Source organism: Hylaeus anthracinus, unplaced genomic scaffold (assembly GCF_026225885.1).
Source record: "Hylaeus anthracinus isolate JK02 unplaced genomic scaffold, UHH_iyHylAnth1.0_haploid 12001, whole genome shotgun sequence".
In the NCBI taxonomy this organism is placed as follows: domain Eukaryota; kingdom Metazoa; phylum Arthropoda; class Insecta; order Hymenoptera; family Colletidae; genus Hylaeus; species Hylaeus anthracinus.
The window spans coordinates 4,056,857-4,074,653 of NW_026534348.1; the positions used below are offsets into that span (position 1 = coordinate 4,056,857).

At 46.9% G+C, this 17,797-nt stretch overlaps 1 protein-coding gene across 2 annotated transcripts in view; it reads right to left on the bottom strand.

Moving 5' to 3' along the window:
- LOC128890978 (leucine-rich repeat and calponin homology domain-containing protein) overlaps positions 1–17,797 on the bottom strand; it is a 37,418-nt gene that overhangs the window by 9,680 nt on the left and 9,941 nt on the right. For both annotated transcript variants that reach the window (XM_054150067.1, XM_054150066.1), the window contains exons 2-12: positions 4,876–5,020; positions 4,356–4,588; positions 4,110–4,246; positions 3,653–3,868; positions 3,178–3,339; positions 2,344–2,465; positions 2,064–2,207; positions 1,541–1,941; positions 1,308–1,459; positions 1,018–1,155; positions 857–934 (exon numbers count right to left, since the gene is read on the bottom strand). In XM_054150067.1, the coding sequence (XP_054006042.1) occupies positions 857–934; positions 1,018–1,155; positions 1,308–1,459; positions 1,541–1,941; positions 2,064–2,207; positions 2,344–2,465; positions 3,178–3,339; positions 3,653–3,868; positions 4,110–4,246; positions 4,356–4,588; positions 4,876–5,020 (1,928 nt within the window). The remainder of the gene's footprint in view (positions 1–856; positions 935–1,017; positions 1,156–1,307; positions 1,460–1,540; positions 1,942–2,063; positions 2,208–2,343; positions 2,466–3,177; positions 3,340–3,652; positions 3,869–4,109; positions 4,247–4,355; positions 4,589–4,875; positions 5,021–17,797) is intronic.

Consider the following 17,797-nt stretch of genomic DNA (forward strand, 5'->3'; position numbering starts at 1 on the left):
ATCATCGAAGAAACACCTTCCGCGTGATCAACGATCCGATTCAAAAGGTTCGCTCTTGAGAGGAATATCGAACGAAGATCCGAGGTGCTTCGTCGAGAGAGCAATTGTCTCCAGAGTTAGGTATCCATGGGTTCCAGAACTGTTTCGATCTCCGATGAACAGACCCAACTCTGGTTCCTAGTTTGAATGGTCTAAACGAAGAGAAGCTTGCTCGAATAGAGGAGGATCGCAAAAATGGAACACAGCCGATCGAGGAGACGGTTAATGCTGCGAGGATCGTTGGATCGAAGGCGAGCAGGACGTAGCGATGGGAGGCGACACAAAAGCGAAAATACGAATCTAGGCGCATGCAACTAAAGCTTCTCTGCTCCTCTCTTTCCTCGAAATCACGGTTTGCGATTCGATGGACAGATATGCTTGGAAAGGGACGGGCATCGTTACAACCTCGCGACTGAATCGAAATCGGGGACTGACTAGTAGTTGCTGGAAATGTCATGGACAAACGTACCGACGGCTGTCGGAGCTGTTAATTACGACGTTGCCCACGAATGGTTTATATTATTATCAATGTTCGTTAGATGTGTATTTTTTTTTTTTTTTTTTTTTCAAGGCGTCTCGAATCGGTATCGAGCGACGCCTGCGACATGGAGTCTCGTGCCCTTTTAACGAGTACGCGCGGACGCAGAGCCAGAGGTAGGCAAAGTTTGAAAATACGACGAATAAAGCCAACGCATGGCGATTTATTCGCCCGAACAGTTCGATTATTTATTTAATGCCGCGGTGTTTACGAGCGAGAGACAAAGCACAGAGACTCTCGAAAGAAAGAACGGGTGACAGAAGTACGGGGATCGCTTACCTCGTCGACGCCGATCTTCCGGCACGCCTCGAGGAAGTTGTCGACGTTACGCCTGCATCTCGCCATTGTCAGCTTTGGCTGCGAAAAGAAGAAGGTCGAATGTATCTCAAAGGTCCACGTTCGCGTATTCGAATCTAAGTAAACTGTTCCGAAAGGCTTACCACGGCTGGGGAAGGAACGTGGATGCTGGCAACCGATCTGGGTCTCACATGGTTCGCCAGATGACAGAGGACGACTCCGTCCGTCAACGCTGGGGCGAGGTCCTCCGGCAAAGCCATCTTCAGCCTCGTTTCTATGTGCTGAAAAGAGGAAACTGTAACGTTAGCCAACTCGATTCGTTCGTTCCTCTTCGCGTGTTAACCCAGATATGATTATCTCCTTCTTAGAAGAACAGTATCTACAGAGTTACTAATCTTCTCGGGCGATATCTGGGATGAAGAGAAATACCCACGGTTCGTAGCTGCTCGATCAAGTCAGCCTCTTCCTTGGCACGCTCGAACTCCCTTCTCATAGTGAAGGAGTACTTCTCTGGCACGTTGCTGTTCCAAGTGACCGAACGGGGCGACTTTGGGCTGCCGCCGTTTCTGCTGGGACTCTTGTTACCTAACAGACATTGCCACCATTGCGTTTAACCGGAGAGGACTCAACAGGACACGTTCCCATCGTTCAAGGTTCTTAAATTACCTTCCACGTAACCTACAGCGGTTTTGACTAGTCTAGGAGTGTGTCCGGGACTGGATCCCGAGGATAAGATGCTCGACGAGGTTTTGATCGGTGAATTAGGTTTCTTGTACGGCTGCTCGAGGTACTTCCCGTTCTTGTTGTTGTACTCGTTGTTGCTGCCGTTGATGATCGGCGTGTTCTGGTAGTTGATGCGCGACGGCGTCACCTTCTGCACTGGTCTCTTCGTCGCGTTCTCCTCGTTGAAGATTTGTTTCCCAGTCAGAGCTAGGGCTTCCTTGTTGCTGGTAGAGTCAGTCTCGTTGCTCTGCGATTCGTTGCCTGGCGGGGTAACCTGTTCTCGTGGCCTGTACACGCTTGGGCCCTCGTTGACTCTCTGTTGCCTCAGTGCCTCCTTGTACTCTCTGAAAATCAGGGTATCTCAAGTAGTCGTTGCTCTATCTCGAACATTCACTAGGATATCCGCATCCATCCACAACGCGCAAACACCTGCGCCATTAAATAGCGAATATGATAAACTGTGTACCTGTACGTTTGGATATGATTGAGAGGCCTCTTCTCGTCGCCGTTCGCCAAAGAGATAGAGTTCGCTGGGTTGAGCAAGGGCTGGACCGGCTGGGTGTTGGTCGGCACCGACTGCGTTTGATTCAAGTGACTGGTTTCGAGAGGGCTGAAAAAAGAAACGAACGCTTCGTGGTTAGCGACACGAGCCGCGTTCGCGAATCGATAGAGACCCGCTGACGCGTTGGGATCGCGTCACGCTAATGCGTAGCGGTTTCTCATCGCTTTATTAACGGTTCGCTTACCCGGGTGGAGTAATTGACGCGTGGTAGAGGCCAGAGGTCATCGGTCGTCTGACATCGGCGCCGTTCTCCGAGGTGCTCCTCTCCAGCCTCCTCTTTTCCAACTGATCGTGCAGTATCATGGCCTGCGAACAGCGTCCATTAGAGGAAGAGATTCGAGGGTGAAAGTACCGGTTAACCCTTACGCCAGTCGAGATGACTCGTTCGCCTCGGAGCGTTCGTTAAATTGTTTATCAACTTGTTTACGAGTGCCTCAAGGCTGTCCAAAACCCTAGCTGCCTGTGTCAACTCTTTTTTTAAAAATTTAAGGCTTCACTGTTTCGATTTCCCTAACATGCCTCTGGTACTCCGAGTATGTCCGGCGCGCGTCTCTCCGGTATTGACACGAGGGTTAATCGCGACGGATGTCGGCACCGAGTTCTTTCAATGGGTTAAGGTCATTCAACGAGGCTTGAACGACGGCCAAGCGCCTCGACAACACAGATATCGTTTTCAAGGGGCGCGCGAGTTCTATTCAATCGCTAAATATAGACGTTGTATCATACGCTTCGGGCGGGACTCGCGACCGTAATGCCTCATGTCCACTTGAGCGTTTTACACTTGGTAGTCCAAGCGAGCGAGCGGTAGAGCTTTCGTGCTGGAGGTTATACTTGGTCGCTCTTAAGGTTAACGTTCATGGACGCGCGAAAGAACCTTTACCTTCTACACACTCCATCGATAAGACTCTGCCGGCAATGCAGGACGATCTGTTGATAAATTCTTTGATCCAGAGCCCTACGTTACCGAGTTTTATCGACAGAATGCGCTGCACTACCGACACAGTCTCGGGAGACGTACCTTGCCGAGCTCATCCTCGAGGGACGTGTGCTCGCCTGGGGAAATGGTGCTGGGAGTCGACGTTCCGCTGCAGGATCCGTTCACAGTCGTCTCGTGGGGCAAAGTTATCGAGAGCGGCGAACACTCTTGCCGCCACAGTCCTCGAATCTCGCCGTCGTGCACCTGCAGAAAGGTGTCCAGTAGGAGGTACAGTGAATCGTTGTCGAGTGTCGCGTTGTTATGAAATTGAAATTTGTGAATTTTTACAACTGTCTTATAAGTACTTTATTAACGTACAAAATTTATAGATATTTACAATTTTTCTACAAATTTCACTCTTCGATTGCCAATTTTAATTGTCGCAAGCAACTGCTTTCCGCTATTGGGACATTTGATTGCGAATTGCAACGATTATCTACGAGAAGAGCCTGCTACGGAGGTCATTTAAGAAGCGAAGAGAAAAGAAGAGGGCTAGAAGAAGGACGAATAAACTAACCGCGCTGTGGATTTCTTGCGACCAGCGTTTGTCGACGCCGTCGCTGGTGCTGTACCCGCTGTCGACGTTGTGCCGTCTGTGGGCCCTCGTGTCCAAAGTCGCGTGACCTCTGACGTCCAAGGGTGTTCTCCTGACGCGGCCTCCCCTGGCCCTCTCGTGCTTCGCCGCCTGTCTCTCCAAATATTTGAAGATGTGCGTTCGCCCGCGAATGCATAGCTGGGGGCAGTTTGAAATTCGAGACAATTGATAAACCCCGCCCTTAGGCTCGCTTTACTCGATCGATCAGCTCCGCAGGCCTCCATAAAGGCCCACGGAGCGTTCCCATAAGCTTCGCAGCGCGTTACCGCTGCGAAGTCGTGACGTACGGCATGCTTTTTTCGAGAGAAGAACGGTCCACCGCTAAAGTCGCGAGAGAAAGTGAATAGTTGGAGTGATCCTCGACAGAGGTTTTGCTCACCGAGGCAGGCGGCGAGGTCAGAGGATTGTCGGACAGTCGAAAGTCCACCAGGCTCTTCATTTTCCTCATCTCGTTCGGAAGCACGGATATTCGGTTCCCGCTGATATCCAGCTTCACGAGTCTCAGGTACGTCAGTTCTGCGCAGAACTCGGTCGTTACTAGCGAATTTTATGAATCTACGTGTGCTAGTGGGACACGATGCTTTTTTTTTTTTGTAGAATTAATTTGATGGAAATAGGAAGGTACCTATAGGCAGGTGCACGAGCACGTTGCTCCTCAAGTCCAGGGACCTGAGTCGCGCAAGGTCGCCCATCCGAGGTGGCAGGCTCGTGATTTCGTTGCAGCCAGCGTCGAGCTCGGCCAGCGCCGACATTCTGCCCAATTCGTCGGGCAAAGATGCTAATCTATTGTGAGCGACCAGCAAAGTTTGCAGCGGTAGCCTGCATATCTCTCGAGGTAGAGACGTCAATTGGTTGCGGCTGCGAACAAAGTAAATCCAACTTGCTCGGTTCGAAATATCCGATGGTACGAAAGGGGTTAAAAGTAAAGTCTCCTTAAATGCGCTTTCACATTCTCTTCACAGAAACCATCCCCATCACTGGGTGGTATACCCCCTTGAGGACTATAATGAATGCTAAAAAGATTGTCCCTGATCGAGTGCTCGCCACGAAGAAATTATTGTCGCGAAGAAACTAGCCGAGTCTCGTTAATTCAACGCCCGCATCGTCACGGGAAGGATGTCTATAATTTTACAACGATTACAGACCTAAGATCGAGGTAGTTGAGGGACTGCAGCATCGCCACAGTTTCCGGTATGATTCGTATGGCATTGTGGTAGAGGTGAAGCTTCTCGAGAAACGGAAATTCCGTGACCTCTTCCGGTAATTCGGCGAAACGGTTCTTTGACAGATCTGGAACAGAAATAAGCCACTTGTATTACGCTGTACCGGAAAACATCAGTTATTTTAGTCACTTTTACTTCCTGTTATTTATAAACGTGTCTAAGACGCTTCTATACGAATTCCTCCCGCGTTTTTTTTATTATTATTATTATTATTATTATTATTATTTTGTTTCGTTTATTCGCGCTGTAGAATATTCAAACACGCATCTGTTATTTCAAAGCTTGTTTGAAATAAGTCGATATCTCAGATATTTCCAAACAAGTTTGCAGGGGTTAACTGAAGAGTTGTTTGAAATATTCATTTCTCATTTACATTTCAAAGAAAACTTGTTTCAGGTCTGCGGAGGGTAGCTGTCGTCGTGGGTATCTCGTAGGAAGGTGCCGTCTTGATTCGAGGTCCAAGGCAACTTCTTCGTTTCTGGGCTGTCGGCATAAACGTCGCGAGAAGGCAATAATACTTGTCGCCGTTAGGGAGGGGCGGATTAATTGGCGACATCGATAGTATTCCCGTAGCAACAGCTGTGCTCCGGTTAGGGTGGCCTTCGAGTTCGTTCGGGGGTTCTTATGAATGGGGTGCGACGGCCACGTGCGTGCACAGACTCGGAACCTAGGAAAAAGATAAGGGTGGCTCAGCTGCTCCCGGCCTCGGACCTCCTTTCTGATCAATAACCGCCGTCTGTGTGTTTCCGCGGAGCTGGTTTGGCGAACAGTTCGACTCCTCGTCTCCCTTTCGTGCCAACTTTTCTGCCTACCGATCGAACGCGCCACTCGAACACGACTTTGCCAGGAAAGTCATTTCGTGCCTAGTCGGACACGTTTTCTACCAAGGCGACCGGAGCCTTTGAAATCTTTCCTAAATGTTAAAGACTACGACGACGTGTCAAAATTTCATTAGGAGTTATGGGAACAGTAACAAACACAAAAGAGTTAAATGTGAATAGTAGCTGCCTTTCGAGTCGAGAAGATCGTAGATTTGAGATTGCTCTCATATTATTTTATTTCTTTTTTTTTTTCGAACGGAGTACGCGTTTCTACAAGTGTATAACCACTGGTGGGAGACGTTGATTCGTGGAAATTGGAAGGGCGTTCCCCGCCATCTCGGAAATTAGGTTCTAAGCAATCCAGTTGATCGGAACACGGGAAATTGGCAATCGATCGCCGACAGGATACTCGACTTTTCTCGAAGCGCGTTGTTCGCCAGCTTCCTGGCACGGGGACCAGCAGATTTCGTTAAATATATCGAGGAGCCAGTCAGCGTTTCCTCCCCCGTGCACGGTCGCGCTCGTGACGGGAACGAGACCATGGGGGTGGAAAGGCAAAGCGTGGAACCATCGGTACACGGTCGATCGCATAATCGCCCGAGCAAGGGCGTCGGCCCGTTCGTGTTCGCGCTATGGAGACGAGAATAGCAACCCCCTGTTCCGTTTCCGTGCCATCGTTCCCGTCCAATGGAAATTAAAAACATTTCCACTCGGGCATCATAGCCGACTCTGTGTCGTTTTCAAAGCGCCCTTTAAAAACACGCCTGCCGTTTATTGGAGTTTCGATACGAAACGCAGAGATCCGTGGATACTAGCCGTGACAAAAGTTCCCGAGCTCTCGACGAATACTGTCTTCCACTTCGCTAGTCGCGTTACATTCTCGACGACTCTTTCGACATCGAATTGCTCCGCTTAATCGACACCCAACTATTTAGTTTTCGGTAGGTGGTACAGGTCTGAATATATTGGAATAGTTGAAAACAAATAGCATGCGTACATTCCTTAAAAGATGGAAAGGTTGTTTACAGTCAGTGTAACAAGTATTCGTACAGGATCAATTTAAAATAAAACTTCATATATTTATTTTATTAATAAATTTTTGAGGAAGAAATAATTAACCAACATACCTACATATTTTTAGGATAGAATTTGCGTAAATTAAGGTTTATTATTTATTAACGTTAACCTCTTATTTCTTTTCTTATTGATTTTATTTTAGATCGGTTGCTGTACGAATACTGTTTACACTCACTGTTCAAACACGTGCCTTTGAATTTCTATTAAGAATTGGCACGGACTATCTGGACAACCCGATATATCAGCCTCATCATTAATTAATACTAATATCGTCTAAACACGCATCGAAGCAAATCTGTGCTCGATATCGAGATCTATGGCACGTAGCTCGACAGTATTACTCACGAGGGTAAAAACATGGTGGAACTTCCGGTGAACGGAGCTCGTCGTGGCCGCTACCAGCAAAAATCGTAGTCGAAGGGGGTTCGCGACCGCGGTATATACAGGGTGTCTCGCGAAAGGGTCGATGCACCGGATAATTCCAAGGACCAAGGTCGAGGTCCAGCCTAGGTGGATCGATACTATACGCTACATACGCGGAATCGCGCGACGTTGGACGAATTTCGTTATAGCGACATTTCATGGGTGCGTGGGCGTGGTTCCAGTCGTCCTTGTCTGGGCGTTTCGATAATCCACATAATTGCATGGGAGCCGTTCCAACGAGCCGTCGCATAGCGATGGAAATCCCAAAAAATTCACTAAAATGCCATTCTAGATATCTCCGCTTCAATTGTTCGAGGAAACGGTAGCCAAAAAAGTCAAGCTTTAAATTAAATTTATTCGAACGTACAAATCCTTCGACCTTTGTGTTTCAGAAGCTGTCCTAATTGTCTAATCTATTCCAAAAAAAAAAAGCTGTCTTCAACTGTCCTATACAACCTGGTTCTCAATGTTTTCAGGTTGAGAGACAGTCTTAATTAAAGCTAGAACAGCCGCTCATTAAAAAAACATAACGAGGCCCACTCGAAGAAGCTCGTAACGAAGACCGAATTTACAAACTTTCCATCGACTTAAATTGATTCTGTTGAAATTGCTTCGGTTACGTTACTCTTATTTAAACGGACAAATAAATTAGAAATGGAGGGGTTGGCTATTCGGGTCAACTTGGCGCGATTTCCAAGCACCGCGCTTAGGGACGTTGCTTGCGAACTAATAATGCAATACGTGTTGCATATTAGACCGCGGGAATCGACGTGTTTACATTATTACAGCGAGCACTTGGGCGCTTATGCACACGCAGGAGACAATAACGCCGGAAAGACGGTCCCATGGACGAGCGGAAAATGTCCCAGTGGTAATTTCCATGTTAATTTACGCGTCGAAGCGCCCGAGGACAACGGCCTCGTGGAACAACCACGTAGAATCTACGTAAAACGAACGAAAGGACGATAGATAGCAGGATACTCGATTTTCATTCAGCTCGCGATGGTTAACCGTAACGAGCTTAATTTTGCGGTCAATTCTGATGTTGTAACATGAAAACAATCGCGGTTCAATATTTATGTAAAAGTTCTTTGCCATGTACGACGGAATAAGAATTCATCGAGTCAGAGAGGAATCCAATCTCCCAAACGACGCCATAAACACCCTTGCACCACCACCTCGCCACTTTCCAGGCGATTCCTCCGTCACGGACCAAAAGTTCGAGATCGCGTCGTCGTTTATGCAAATTTACGAACTCGGCGCTCGCGTTCCCTGGGCGTGTCACGTCACGAAACGTCTAGCACAAAAGCGCAGGGTCGGCGACCTAACGCAAAAATCGTCTCTGGCGCTAACTCGAGGACGGAATGGTCGTCGAAGAAACGGATGGCGGTTTCCGCGATATCGTGGGGCCTTGAAACGCGACATCCACTTAGAGATTGCGATTGCGATTGCTACTTTGACGGAAGTAATGTAGGAGAAGCGATACGCTTGTGGCATAATACAGTAGCGATGGAGTTACGAATTAGCTACGTAACAAAATTCCTTCGGAAGTGCAGCACGCTCTGTCATAATTCTGTGATGATGACTAGACTGTGAAAATTTATGCGTTTATGACAAATGGAGGTATAGGGAAATCTACGAGAATATGCACAATTGCAGAAACATATAAAATATCGACGATAATATACACGTTACACCGTTTCGAATATAGGACAAATTTTTATTCAAACTTAACTTTTTTTTCCGTCTCTGTGACAATATGAATCCGCGTAGAGAAGTGACTGGCTGTCACTTTTGTAGGAATAATGAATGCCCAAGTTTCAATAGATTTGGCACAAGACGAGATATGAAAATCTGATGGGACGAATGAAGATAAAACGCAAGAGAAAATACTGTAACGACGTTAAGTTATCTTTCCCTGGATATGTAGGTATATATGGGGTTATAAGAGCCGGCATAAGGGCTGCCGTGAAACCGTGGAAACAGAGGGTCTGCCCGATCGATAGCGACCCCATAGCAAATATCGTCCAAGGGGTTGGCTCCACTGAGAGAGCGCAAGGTGTCCCATGGAGTACCGCACCCTCTTGGCGAATTCTCCTCGTGGAAAATAAAATCATTTGGGGCGAAACGAACGCCTTCCGAACTAATGATCGGTAACCGCGTTAGAACTCCGTTAACGAAGGATCCAAGTGTCCGGAACAGATTTAATTCTACTCCGAATGTACCGCTGAACGACCATAGAAGAATATCCCTAACTTTCGACCATCCAATTCCTCGCATCTCGTTTATTCGGTTTTCCACTTCTATCCGCAGCGTCTTAGAACTTTCCATTAACTAACTAATAAAGTAACTAGGCTCGAATATGAGTGGATACTTGGGACATAAATCTTATGTTGTAATAGTAATATATCAAATGCACGTCCGAAGTAACGTTAAACGAAACAACAACCGCCCGACTCGAGTGTCGCACAAAGAACGGAACATCGATCGATAAAACATCTTCGCTCGGTGAAACGGCCAGTAAATACTCTATTTGCGACATCTTCAATTAAAATTAATTCAAAGCAGCTCGATCTTATACCATCGTACCGCGTCAATCCTGACAGATGTAGCCGCGTTAGGCGAAACCTGAATCGCTACAATTCACAATATTTCCACGGCGCAAAGCGATGCTTTGAAACGTGAGAATTAGTTTTTTTTTTTTCTTCTTCCAAGCGTCGCGGCGCGTTACGCTCGTAATCGAGCATAAACCAAAAAACACGTGTTCATCGGATTTCATCGCCTGGCGACACGTTTCACGGGGGAACGGAATTGGTTCCGCGTGCATCGATTTACGTCTCTCGAGCGTGTCGAGATGAAGACATTATTCGATCGGTGGGAGGAAAGGGTGACCGAAGTAACAAAGAATTCGTTGTTTTTTTTTTCCACGGTTACGTCGTTCGGCGAGTTCGCTTCATCGATCAGAACACGACGAACGGCTGCTGCACCTTGCGCGAGGTAATTGACTTTCACCATAGTTGTGTCGTGCGTCGCGTGGAGAACGTCGAACCGAGGGGAAAGAAGAAAGACGCCATCGAGAACAAAATGGACGAGAAGGGGACGTTCTGAATTCGAGTCCAGAGACGAACAAAACAAAAGATGAACTACTACGTCATTAATTGTCGCAGGTAAAATTAAAAATTCCCATTCCTAGAAGATTCCCTGAAGACATAATTATTAATTACCTGCAGCGGAAGTTACTTACGAATCGACCCGACACGATCATACTCAAGTTGATCTCTTTGCAAATAATTTTTACACGTCGTTCGTTACTCGAGTCAAATTCTGTCCACTCTGAGTGGAAACGCTCGGTTGTCCTTGAACCGTGGCTATTGCCGTGTCATTGGCGAGGCGATCAGCGTGAAAGACGAAAAGAGAAAAGCGCGGAGAACCGACAGGGAGCACGGGAACGACGGGAAGGAGGAAAAGCAGCAGGAGGAACGCCATGTAGGAGGAGTAAGAAGGAACGCGCGTCTCCGTCGCTTTTGTCAGAGACCGCCACCACTTCCGGCGACGAGGACGCGAGTGCGGACAAGACTCGCATACTCGATCGAACTCGACGGTCAGAATCGAATAGGAGAATCCTCCGACACGACAGCGACGCGAATACGCGCCAAGTATTGCGCGACCTTCGTATTATCAATTTCTTTTTGTTTTTTGTTTGTTTGTTTTTTTTTTTTTTTTTTTTTTAATTATTTATGCGACTCTTATCGAAGAGATTCCGATAAAGAGAAAACATGCATACACATAGTATTATTAAATACGTAAAGTGATATTTCGATTATCGATATCATTAGGTTGATGTATAATTTCTCTGATTTTTAGGGTGTTACTCCTTCGTCTAATTATAGACCAAAACACAACATCCCCGTAACGTTATTATTCCAAGTTTTGTCGATCGTTGCACCGTTCCAAAGATGATCGACGTCGATCGGTCCCCCGGGGATCGGCGTTCGCCCACTTTGGACTCCTAGAACGGGTCGTCAGGCATCTGGTTGCGTACTCGTGCTCATACTCGGCGACTCGAGCGACGGTGCATGAATTGAACTCGTGGGGAAACGTTGGAGCGAGAAAATAAAGAAGGTTGTATCGCGGCAGCCGGTTTCCATAGTCCTGCCGCCAGTCCGAGGCACCCAATGCGTTCTGAACAGTGCGTCGCATTGTGCGTGCAGCGTGTTCGAGCGTGGCCGTGTGCCCGCGCACCTAACCGGGAGCCGTGTCCGTGGAATCACGTTTCGTGAACAAAGGACGAGCTTTTTTTCTACGATTCAATTATTCCGCGCCAACCTCTGAACCTCCTACGCAATTTTGTAAACTTCGTTTGTACCAGTAATTCGGAGTGGAATGGACACCAAAGTCCTCTCCGTGAAGTGCTGCTCTTCTGGTCTGTTTTGTTTTTGAAGTCACTTTCCATTTACCAAATTTGTGCTTTCCATTCCATTCCATTCAACCCCTGGTATGAGAATTTCCGTCGAAACGTTTTCGTTGACACGTTTCGAAAATGACCAACGAAAACATTACGTTCCTGAAATATTAATTTTCAGAATTAAGGTTAATCGCACATTGTTTCCGACAACACAATGGGTAAATGCGTCACGTAAACAATACTTTGTCGCCCAATTGCCAGCCTTTCGAAGTTTCTCGTTACAGGGTATACGTTCCAATGGAATGTCAAGTGCGTCACAGTATGATTCTAATCCGCTCGAACCCGATAGCGCAACGCAAACAATCTCTAGATATCAAATAACGATAGCAATTCGCAAGATGACGTTGCAAAGTTTGTGTCCCTACCAAGGGAAGTCACTTCGAACATTTCGCACGTCGCGTAACTCTGTCAGGTTGTAACTCAACGGCGTTTCAGGTTGTAATTCAACATAGGACATTTTTTCGTCATTAGAGCCAGTGGGTTACACCTGTTCTTAATGTTGGACGGGACTGTTTGGAAACACCTTGTATATTTGGTTACCGTGCGGGTTAATTAGTTCATGCTCGCCGTATCGTTTTCGACGCATATCAATTTCAATCCATAACGATATCACATCTACTGTGCGTTTCCCCTAACGTGAATCGTTGGATTATCCTTTGAGGTTACTCAATGATAAAACGGTCGTGAAGCACTAATCTGGAATATACTTTTTTACAGTATTTATTTGACGTTATCTCATTACATTTGCGACTAAGCTGATATGCATTGACCTCTGCAGACCTCCTGCACGTCGTACAATTATTTTCGAATGCAAAATACCGACTGTAAGTTCGTTAAAAATATTTTCGATGTGGAATATAAACAAGTTTCAATGATTCAACTACCGCTTCATTAAGAGGGCCGTTTAATCCTCGAAGTTAAAAGGAATCAACGAACGTTTCGGTATCATTTAACTCGCGAAAATAAAAACTTCGAAGTCCGACATCTTTACGGTAGCACCCAAACCGCCGCAATAAATTCCTCCACCGCGTAATATTTCCAGCCAACCATAACAATAGGATCGGCCACCGTGGGCGTGGTTGCAAAAGGGTTAATCTCGCGTTACGTAACGTCTGAAGCCCAGAAGAGTTCCCCGAATAAGAGCCAAGCCCGCGGCGCCAAATTATCGACTCGCCCTATTATTTGCATTCACGGGTTCGCGGGCGGAAGCGTAAAAACCCCTCGTTTCGTCTGCCCCGAAAGAGCCTGGGCTTTCTTCGTCGCCAGCCGCGGCGTTTTCAGTTATCGGCGAGTCGTGGAAGAGTCGCCGTCTGTTTCCTTCCGCGCAGACCGCGAAAAGCCAAGCGGAGCCCGCGCTCTCGAGGGGTTTCTCTTGCCTCGTTTACCAGGGCCTCCTCGTTTGCAGCGCAACCAGCCGGGAACCGAGTATCCAGGCTGCATGCAGTTCCACCCAAATCCTTGACCTAAAATCCAATACCCCCGCTGGAAAAAGAACTGTGCGGCCTGGGACACTCGACGAAAGGTGCACGGGGTGGAACCAGACCGTCTCGCAACGAGACCGCGCTCGGTAACGAGTTGAAATATCGCGTTACACCGCAGTATGATCGATCGACGCGTGGAGCACTTTCCAACGATTAAAACGAACGGTTTCCAGCGAACGTATTATTATCGGGAACCATGTCTGCCACGTTTCAACTCTAGGAACATAATTATCACATGGGTTCATCTTTTTGAGTTTGAATTAGTTGTTGATTTATTCGTTGAAGAAGTCGTGTAATAAAATGAAAGTAACCAAGCCCTAACCGTAATGGAGCTTGAGAGACACCGCTGGTATCTCGTATGCAAGTAGGTTTCTTCCGTGTGAGCGTTTAACACTTCGAAGGTCCACTAGGTTCACAAAGAAATTTCGTTTACTTTTTACATTGGACCATCGCAATTTCACGAAACGTTTTAGGCGACGACTCATTGGTGAAAATAGACGGAAGAGACCGTCGAGACGTGAATGCACGAGGGACAGCAGGCCACGGCGAAGGTACTCGACAAAAATCCACACCGGGTATCGCGGTGGCAGCAAAGGGCCAGGCTCCATCGCATCGCGGAGTCCCTTTGTTCGTAACCACGCTGCGTAACCACGAAACAAAGCTCTGAATACAGTCCGTCGTTATTCCCCGAGAGACTAGACCCGAAGGACACACTCCTCTTGCACGACATATAACCTTTTGTTCGACCTCATCGTCGACGAATCGATGACACTTTTGCAGCCATCTCTTGCAGCCATCGCAGTCGATAGGTCAGGGGTCGCGTTTTCTACAATTTACACGTTATAAACGAAGGGAGTTTGTGTTTCGATCGGTGGAACCATCGTTGTCGCGTTGTCGTTTGTTTAGAAGCAAGTGGCGCGAGGACGTGCGTTTCATTTATCTTTTTCATGTACACAGTCGTGCGTGCGGATGGGTTGCGTCAGTCAGTCTTCTTGTATCTTTCCATTTTACGTCCCCAAATTCATCCTATTTACTATTTCTCACGCGTCTAATTTATTAGCCACCCTCGATCATCGCACATCCTACATAAATGACGCCAGTGCGATGTAGTCGAGCTTATATCAAAGTATTCGTCTCCGTTATGAAATTCGTCCAGAAATAATGATATATCATAGCCAGATAATATACAGGGCGAAATTTGGCTCGTGAGCCATAGCTTGTCGAGCCCTGCGATAGTCTGTACTGGGACTCCTCGTTATCCACGAGTCTCTGGCTAATTTAGCCTCGGCTAACGAGGACGACAAGGAACGTCCCAGTCGTAGATTTGTTTCCACGCGAATTATTCGCGCTGGTCTCGCCCCAGTACCTAATTGAAGCCACGGGGATACAGATTCGGTTAGCCTTAATCGTCCAGCGGCCTACTAATTATCCGCGCTACCGATCGCTCCCTGCACCGAACGACATGTTTGTGGAACGAGGGGAAAAGGTACAAACAAGGTTGAACGTATAGTGCATCCTATACGAAAGTAGTTCATTCTCGACTTAGATCGGTGTTTTCCAAACCGGGATACTCGCAAGAAAATGCTTTGACACTAATGACCGTATTCAAATTCTTTTATACAGTTCTTGTAAGCTTCAGGATTAGGACTATCACTATCGATAACTGAGTTTTCAACGGACTCGAATGAATCCTCGTAATATAGAATGTATTGCACGGAGAAAGATCAATCTTTGTAGAGGAGTGAAGTTCTCACAATTGGTCCTTTGATGATTTTTATCGTTTCTATCTGTGTGCGTGCTAATCCATCGGAGCGCACGCATCATCCGAGAGAAACGCGCGGAGGGTCGTCTGCGTGGTCTCGGAAGGAAAGCATTTGCGGTCGAGCCAGTAGAAAAAGTAGCTTTGATCATTCTTTGCGCGCTACTTTTCGGGTTACCGCCACGCGCTTAGAGTAGGTGCTCGTTTCATTCCTATCCGCGGCTACCTTCCTTCTCCCCGCAGGTAAAAAAAACCCGATGCATTAGCGAAATCAAAGAGATTAAAGGGCTCGGTAAACGGCGGAGATTCCCAAAGCTCCGTCACCGCGGGGAGAATTCGAAAAACGTGCTGCGAATGGAGCTTACTCCAATAAACCAGGGAGCAAGATGGTTAGTTTTCCGATAACACTTTTCTGGATTGATACTAAATTGGAAGACACACGTTTCCAGAAGTTGATAAATTAACTCGATAGTAGTATGACTTTACAATTGCTACAAATAAAAAGGATTCAGCTTTTCTAAGAAGAAGCTCTATCGTGTGCGCTATTAAGTACGCAAATTAATCGGAAGGGTAAACCGATAGGTACCGATATTTGGCTCCCTTCTTTCTCGCCCTTCCCATCTCTCTTCGAATTAAAACGGACGAAAAACCTCCTTCAACGAGCTCTAAATTAAACACGAGACACACGTTAATTTAATATCTACCAACGCGTCTTCCAACAGAGCAAAGAAGCGAAATGGACCGGATGGAGCAGCAGTTCCGAGACAACTCGAGGAAGAAAGCGTCCGATCGTTTAGAATCGGTTAAAAGGTTCTCGCGGAGAGATAGTCCCATGTGTCCCCGGAAAGGCGCGAAAGCCGTGATATGCAAACAAAGCGCGAGATTCAGACTGTCTGTTCGACGGAGGAAAACCGTTTCCGCGAGCAAAGCGAGGATGAATAAAAAATTCCACTTGTCTAGGGCGCGGAGGCATGAAGTGTCGCGGAAGAAGTGGCGCGCAAATGCCTGCCGCGCCACCCTCCCCTCACCCCGAGGTGTTCTTGTTAGGAAAAAATGTTTTCTCCTCCAACTGGCCGTAGCCAGAGGATTTTCGAAACGGACGCGCTCCCAGGTTTTCAGGAAGATTGGATGCGCCGTGGAACAAAGCATTCCGAGAATGTGGAACGAGCGCGAAATAGAAACAGACCTTGCAGCGCAAAAATTCAGCGCGGGCGAAGCGTGTCATTTTCATTAAACGAAGATGGACGTTTCGTCATCGTTTAACCATACTCGTTGGATTGTTGTGTCGTAATTATTTCCCAAGTTCGAAGATAAGTTGGAAATAAGCGTAGGAAGGAAGAATAATAAAAAGTATGCGTGGACATAAATGAAAATGCACGGTTATTTATAGAAAGGTATAGGCGATCTTTTTATTTATACTTCAAGCATCGATACCTACATGTTTATTTTCGCAATTCCTTCCGCTTCCTCGATATCTATATTTATTCTACGGAAAGGGTTTTCCCCCGGTGAGACCGACAAAGCAAATATGGTTTTCAGTCATCGTCACGCCGATATCCGCACCGATCGATACCGTGTTGCGCGAATCGACGCGAAGGCAACTAAGGTGGATCATCCTGAACGCAGTCTACCGGTCGGCTTATCGTACGACGAACCAAGAATAACTTAATTACGTTCATTTGCCATCTATGTACATCGCTGGCACGAGCAGGACAACAGCACCGCGCCATAACAGTCTCGCAAACCGCTTGATTCCGACCCGCGACACGTAAGAGACGCGCTTGGACTGTTAACGAGATTACCCAGAACGATAACTACAATCTTCTTCTTCTTCTATTCGATCACTCATGTATTATCTAAGAAAACATACGCTCATCGTACACCGTTGGGTCATGAATTGCGAATTTTTGGAGTACTTGGCTGAAACACTACGGCCATCTTTGCAAGGTGCACGAAGACAGCTTCGTGCATACTTGTTGCACGTGCGTTTGCCCAGAGGCGAGTAAACTTCTTATCTAAAGGAAATTTCGAAGATGTATAGACCAAGTTTCCCAAGAAGAAGGTGTATTTGATTCATGAAGCTGTACAGTTAACGGAATTACAGTCTTTCCACTCATTCCGTTAGGAAGGGAATCAGAACGCATCGATCATAATTTTGCGTTCTTCTTAGAACAAACGGTTCGTAAAAGGATACGTTCGGTATCTGCAATGCGGCTAGAATTTATCGACAGACAAGACGCGACCGGGACCAGCCGCGCCAAGTTAAGCCCGTCCGGTCGATCGACACGCTTATCGTCCCTTTTCCATCGGAACGGAGTTAAGCGTTTAACCGCGTTTGCGGTTGTTGCACCGCTAAGAAAATATTCTGAGGCGGTTGGACGTTGACGGAGAAAACCGACGCTTTAACGGAGCAACGGCTACGGAGCTCGAGCCGCCGAGAAAAACGCGTCCCTCAGCTTCTCGAGCTTCGATCGCTGAAACGGGGATAGAGAATCCAGTACAGTAAAGTCTCCTTAAATGCACAAATTTCTCTGCGATAAATTCGCAGAAACCATCCCCACGAGCAAACTACGCTGAATTCTGTTTATAAAACATCATAAATGAGAATTTCAGTCCAGAGTCAAAGAAAAACACACGAGAGTTCGTGATGTTTTACTATAAAAAGTGAATGATATGAACTCGGAGTCTTGGTATATCGAAGCCCTCATTCGAAGCCAAGGAGGATCCCATTAAAATATACGAAGATGCGCGTCTGCTCTTCCCTTTGTTCACAATGTCGCTCCAAATTTTCGCAGTGCCAAAGTTCGGGGGAGCTTGA